The sequence below is a fragment of the Penaeus chinensis genome, chromosome 37 (assembly GCF_019202785.1).
Source record: "Penaeus chinensis breed Huanghai No. 1 chromosome 37, ASM1920278v2, whole genome shotgun sequence".
NCBI classification, from domain to species: domain Eukaryota; kingdom Metazoa; phylum Arthropoda; class Malacostraca; order Decapoda; family Penaeidae; genus Penaeus; species Penaeus chinensis.
The window spans coordinates 12,701,979-12,709,478 of NC_061855.1; the positions used below are offsets into that span (position 1 = coordinate 12,701,979).

Sequence of the window (7,500 nt, forward strand, 5' to 3'; positions counted from 1 at the left end):
CTCGTGGTCCCGAGTTCAATTCCCCGTTGCGGCGGTCGTAAAAATGCCTGTGCTCTGACTGCTGGCTCGAGCTTGAGAAAACGACATATCGCCTTGAGATGTCAAACGCTGGTGTCATATGGAAAGTTACAGCTGTGTCACAAATGTTACATACATATATATATGTTTATGTGTGTGTTTATGCACATAAATATATGTATATATTTGCATATGTATATGTATATATGTATATATATAATAAATGCATAAGCATATATAAGTATATATACATATGCATACATATATACATATAATACTGCCACACACACACACATACACATATTTATACATACATATAATACTGGCAGGCAGACACACACGCACATATATGTGTATATATATACACATATATATGAATATACATACACATATCTGTCTATGTATCTCTCATATATGTATATATATATGTATCTATGATACATATATGTATATATACATACATACCCACACACACGCACACATATATGTATATGTATATACATATATATGATAAAGACAGAAATTGAGGATTTCTGGCTCCTGGTATCAGCGTTCTGACCCGCATCGCTGGACTTGGTACAGCGATACAGGTAGAGTGGCCAAGGAGATCGACCACATCCTCGTTAGCACTCGATGGAGGATCCTCCAGAACTGCAGGGTATATCGAAGCGCTGAGTTCTGTGGAACTGATCATAGATTAGTAGTGGCTACTCTCCGGGTCCACTTTAGAACCCCCCGTCGCCCAAATGAACACCCTAGGGTGTTTCATTTGGACAGATTGAGGGAGGACGAGTGTACCCGGGGGTTTGCCGACGCTATCTCTGGTCGTCTCACAGCACTCGAGGGCTAGACAGACCCTGTTCTTATGTGGGATACCTTCAAGCGTGAAACGCTTGATGCAACTCAGGAATCAATTGGTGAACGCCCAAGAACAAGACAGAATTCCATCTCGCAGGAGACACTGGAAACCACAGATGCTTGTCGTGCGGCTCGACTGTCAGGGGATCGCACCTTGCACCGCTCTCTGGTGCGCAGGACTAGGTCACTGTTGAGAAGGGATAAGGAACAGTTTATCAGTAGTCTTGCAGAGGAGGTCGAAAGCCATTTCCTTGTAAATGACCTTCGTCCTGCCTACCAAGCTCTGAGAAAGCTTAACTCCAAGCCCCCCTCACAGACGACTGCAGTCCGCTCAGCAAGTGGCCAGATAATCTCAGATCCTGATGGGGTGCGTGTGCGTTGGGCTGAGTATTTTGAGCAGTTGTATAAGGTTGATCCACCAACAGTTAACATGGATGCGGGTAATGTTGAGACTCCTCTGCCAGATCCACCCATCAGCGAGGATCCACCCTCCCTGACCGAAATCAGGGGGGCGATCTCCAAGCTGAAGAGTGGTAAAGCAGCAGGTGTCTGTGGCTTCCCAGCCGAATTGTTAAAGGCTGGTGGAGAACCTATGGCAAGGGGTTTGCATGCAGTCCTGTCTGCCATCTGGCAGACTGGTACCTTTCCCCCTGACCTGCTGAGGGGTGTGGTCATCCCTCTCTGGAAGGGGAAAGGGGATCGGTGGGACTGCAGCAATCACCGAGGCATTACACTACTCAGTGTACCAGGCAAGGTACTCGCACACATCTTACTGAGACGTATCAGGGACCACCTGTTGAGGCACCAAAGACCGGAGCAATCTAGTTTCACTCCTGGTAAGTCCACAATAGACCGCATCCTGGCGCTTCGAATCATTATAGAGCGCCGTCGTGAGTTCGGACGTGGGCTGCTCGCAGCCTACATCGATCTCAAGAAGGCGTTTGACACGGTGCATCGCGAATCTCTCTGGGAGATCCTGAGACTAAGAGGAATTCCAATAAGGATTATTGGACTAATAGCAAACCTGTATACAGGCACTGAAAGTGCTGTAAAGTGTGGTGGGGGCCTGTCGAGCTTCTTCCCTGTTAGTTCAGGTGTGAGGCAAGGCTGTGTTCTTGCACCAACACTTTTCAACACTTGCATGGATTGGATACTGGGTAGAGCTACTGTCCAAAGTCACTGTGGAGCAACTCTAGGCAATATCACGGTTACAGACCTTGACTTTGCCGATGATGTTGCCGTACTCTCTGAATCTCTGGAAACCCTTGTGGCGGCTAGAGGTCTCCTGGACCAAGACCAAGATCCAGGATTTTGGGGGCCTGCTAGGAGACCCTGTACAGTCGATACGTGCTTGCGGTGAAAATATCGAAGTCACAAAGAGCTTTATATACCTCGGTAGTGCATTTCACGACTCTGGGCTGTCAGACCAAGAAGTCAGTAGACGGATTGGCCTGGCAGCAGGGGTCATGAAATGTCGGTACCTGTGCAGAAGGACCAAGTTACGTGTTTTCAAGGTCCTGATACTGCCAGTTTTACTCTATGGTAGTGAAACTTGGACACTATCTTGTGCTCTGGAATCTCGTCTTGATGCCTTTTGTAACAGATCCTTGCGCCGGATCATGGGCTACAGTTGGCGGGACCATGTGTCCAACCAACGGCTGAGAAGGTCGTGGCTTGGGCAGATCGATCAAACCTGTCGTGAGGAACTAGAGATGGGCCGGGCCCCTGCCTGGCGGCTCGCCATGAGGGATCCTCGTAGGTGGAAGCGGAGGGTGGATGCGGCTATGCGCCCTTGCCGGCGTTAGCTCCAAAATGATGATGAATAAAGACATGTGTAAATATATACATACATATATATATATATATATATATATATATATATATATATATATAATACTGGCACATATATACATATATACACACACACACATATATATATATATATATATATATATATATATATATATATATATATATATACACACATTGCATTATCACCGCATCGATGATGCGAATATGAATGAATATATATATATATATATATATATATATATATATATACATATATACACATACATACATATATGTGTGTGTCTGTGTGTGAATACATTTATATATATATATATATATATATATATATATATATATATATATATATATCACATCGGTGATAGGACGAATATGGATATACATGTATATGCACACATATATATGTGTGTGTATCATATCGGTGATAGTACGAATATGAATGAAGATATATGTACATATATATATATATATATATATATATATATATATATATATATATACATATATATGAAAATATACGTATATGTATATTTATCTATTTATATATATTCATATAAATTAAATTTGATTTATCATATGCCTTTAATAGATAAACAGATCCTTATATTGATAGAAAGTACGTTAGATTAATGATGGTAGAAATGGGCAAGGGTTGAGCTAAGTCGGTTGAGTTTTTACCTATTACACGTAAACGCATACCGCCATAGCATTCGGAATTTTAATAAATGTTTAGCAGTAGCAAAGTCCCTAGTAGACGTTTTGCTTACAAATGTCGAAAGATATTTTCAGTCTAACAGACATGCATGGATATGCAAGCATATATGATTGAACATATGTAAGAAAATGAAAGTTTGCTGAAGATGTCATGCGCACTCGTTATAAATCATATGAGCTGTGCTTCTATTCACATGATTTGGAACTAGCAACGTTCAATATAACATTTCCCTGTTTAACAGACTTCTACGCATGCGCCGAGGACTGGTCCTGCAATGAATCCACAGTTCGGAGCTACCTTGCCCGCTACGTAACCAGCCCATACGCTACATGTCAGTACTACGCCCGCACTCATGTGGGCGGCCCCAACGGAGCCTCTCAAGAATATACCTTGGACTACTGGTACCAAGTCAAGGACTGTCTGGACTATGGAATTTACACACCACCTCCAACAACTGACTAAGCTATGAATTATCAGATAACTAACAATAACAATGTTTCCGTATTGCAGTAATAGCATAAATTAGAGTTTTCTGCGCTGAATATTCGTGTATTGAAAAAAATAACATATAGTAAAGTTTCTTTCTGCTTTATCATCCTATTCTGTGTAAATGTCTCAGATCACAATATTTTGAGGCGTTTTCTTAATAAATGTTTCATCTTTGGTTGGAATATTTTACCAGCGTAAATTGGGAACTAGCTATTAAATATTTAAATATATATATATATATATATATATATATATATATACATACATACATACATACATACATATAAACATACATACATACATACATACATACATAAATATATATATATATATCCATATATATGGCTGTTCCGATGGTACACTGCATTGGATTCCAAATCTCGTGGCGAAGACCACGCAGCGGCAGTTGCAAAAGTCTCCCGGATATTTGAGATTTCAAGTCACAGCCGTGATTATAGTAGTAGATGGAACCACGGCTCATTAGGAAGTTAGCACTGCTGAATAAAATATATAAATATATATATATACATATATATTTATGGAAACAGATATCAAATATGAATATATATATATATACATATATGACTGCCGCGAGTTCAATTCCCCATCTTGGCGGTCGTAAAAATGCCTGCGCTCTGACTGCTGGCTTGAGCCCGAGAAAACAACATGTTAAAATGTTAGCGCGCCGAGCCACGGTTGATTGGGAAGGGCATCCAATCAGGCAAGGGTGACACTGCCAAAAAATCTCTCAATATTGAACTGAGAGAGGCCTATGTCCTGCAGTTGAATCAATGAATGGCTGTTAATACATATACAAATGTATGTATGAATATGTATGTATGAATAGGCCTCTCTCAATTCACTTATTGAGATGTTATACGGCAGTGTCACCCTTGCCTGATTGGATGCAATATACACACACTCACACACACACTCACATATAAACAGATATATAAATATATATGTGTGTGTGTTTCTGTATGTGTGTATATATGTATATATATATATATATATATATATATATTATATATATATATATGTGTGTGTGTGTACATAAATACATATATATATATATATATATATATATATATATATATATATATATAAATATATATATATGTATATATAAATATATATACACATACATATAGATATATATGTATATATATAAATACAAATGTAAATATATAATTATATATATATATAAATATAGATATATATAAATATATATACACACACAGATACACTCACACACACACGACACACACACACACACACACACACACACACACACACACACACACACACACACACACACACACACACACACACACACACACACGGCATACACACACAACACACACACACATACACACACGACATACACACACACACACACACACACACACACACACACACACACATACACACACACACACACACAACACACACACACACATACACACACGACATACACACACACACATACACACACACACACACACACACACAAACACACACACACACACACACACACACACCCATATATATATATATATATATATATATATATATATATATATATATATAAATATATATACATATATATACATATATAGAAATATATATTTACGTAGTGGCCCCATAAATGGGGCCAATCTGCGGCGAGACTGAGGAACATCCTCAGTCTCTCGGAGGATGATCGACTGCCTTTATTGTCGGGGGAGCTGGGGAGGCTGGGGATTGTCATCGCTGCTCTCTCTGAGGCGCGACGGCCTAGTTGGTAAGGCCAGTAGGGGGTTATACCTACTACTGACCGCTTCCGTTCCTCAGTTAAGAAGGTTACCCCTGTTGACGAGCGCATTCTGCTTGTGAGAATGAAGCACACTTTGGGCTTCATATCTCAAGTGGCAGTTTACGCTCCTACTGAGGGAAGTGGGCTTGAAAAGAAAGAGATGTTCTATACCAAACTTGACCCTATAGTGGATCAATGTCCCAGGGGCTATGCATCGGTTCCTATGGCTCTGGTACTAGGAACACCAATAGCTCATACCTCTTAGACTTTGCAAGATCTAGGAGGCTGAGGATTGCGGGCTCGTGGTACCAGAGACGAGATCTACACCGCTGGTCTTGGTACTCCAATATTGGCGTTGTAGCTAAAGAGATCGACCATATTCTTGTGGATACTCGCTGGAGGATCCTTCAGAACTGTAGAGTTTTTAGGAGTGCTGAGTTCTTTGCTACCGACTGCAGACTTGTTGTTGCATCACTAAGGCTCCGCCTCAGATCTAGATGCATCCCGAGATTTCAGCAGGTGTTCCATCTCGAGAGGCTCAAGAGTGAGGAGGTGGCTCAGGAGTATGCAGTGGCAGTCTCAAATCGGTTTGAAGTGCTTGGCACTCTACAGGACCCTGCTGAACTGTGGGACACCTTTAAGCAGGCTGCTGAGGAGTGCCTTGGGGTCCGACCTCGGCGAAGGAGGCGTGTAGTCTCGGACGAGACCTTGAACACTATAGAGATGAGTCGTGCTGCCAGACTGGATGGGAACCATGTCTTGCACAGGGAATTGTCTCGCTCTGCTAGGGCCTCTTTGAGAATGGACTAAGAGAGGTACGTTAGGGGCATCGTGAAAGAGTTGGCCCTGAGGGAACTACAGTCAAAGTCCATCTCTCAATTGGGCTTGGTGAGGGCAGATGATGGTCACATTGTGTCAGAGCCGGGTGAGTATAAGGCCCGCTGGGCTGAGTACTTTGAGTAATTGTATAGGGTAGATCCCCCGTCTTCACAACTCCCGTTGGCTGGCACACAGCCACTAGTGGCTGATCCACCAATCAGTGAGGCACCACCTTCCATCAAAGAGGTGAGAAGGGCAGTCTCTAGGATGAAGAGCGGAAAGGGTGCTGGTGTCTGTGGGATTGCTGTGGAGTTGTTGAAGGCGGGTGGAGAAGCCATGATCTGTGGTTTGCATGCAGTCCTGTCTGCCGTTTGGGAGACTAGTACCATTCTTCCTGACTGGAAAAGGGGCTTGGTCATCCCTATCTGGAAAGGGAAAAGGGACCAAAAGGGCTGTGGCAACTACAGAGGTATTACATTGCTCAGCGTACCAGGCAAGGTCCTCGCTCATCTGCTTTTGGCATGAGTGCGCGACCACCTATTAAGAGCACAGAGACCTGAGCAGCATGGTTTTACACCCAAGAAGTCAACTATAGACCGCGTCTTAGCACTTTGTGTGCTTGTGGAACATCGACTTGAGTTTCAATAAGGTATGCTTGCAGCTTATGTTGATCTCAAGAAGGTTTTCGACCTTAGTGGGTCTCCGTGGGATCCCCCCTGGGATTATTGGTTTGCTGTCTGGCCTGTATACTGATACCGAGAGTGCTGCCAAGTGTGGGGAGGGCATCTCTGCCTTTTTCCGGTGTCTGCTGGGGTGAGACAGGGATGTGTCCTAGCCCCAACCCTTTTCAATACTTGTATAGACTGGATACTTGGCTGTACCGTGAATCGTAGTTCCTGTGGGGCATCAATTGGTAATTTCAAGGTCACAGACCTTAACTTTGCCGATGATGCAGTGATTCTAGCAGAGACATTGGAGGTCCTGGAAGTAGCTCTCG

The 7,500-nt window shown here is 42.4% G+C and overlaps 1 protein-coding gene across 1 annotated transcript in view; it reads left to right on the forward strand.

Annotated features, from left to right (window-relative positions):
- The window catches only part of LOC125045710 (lysozyme-like), a 5,325-nt gene extending 1,345 nt beyond the window's left edge, over positions 1-3,980 (forward strand). Inside the window, exon 3 of the mRNA XM_047643139.1 lies at positions 3,642-3,980. Coding sequence (XP_047499095.1) covers positions 3,642-3,862 — 221 coding nt within the window. The 3' untranslated portion in view covers positions 3,863-3,980. The remainder of the gene's footprint in view (positions 1-3,641) is intronic.
- Positions 3,981-7,500: the final 3,520 nt, after the last annotated feature.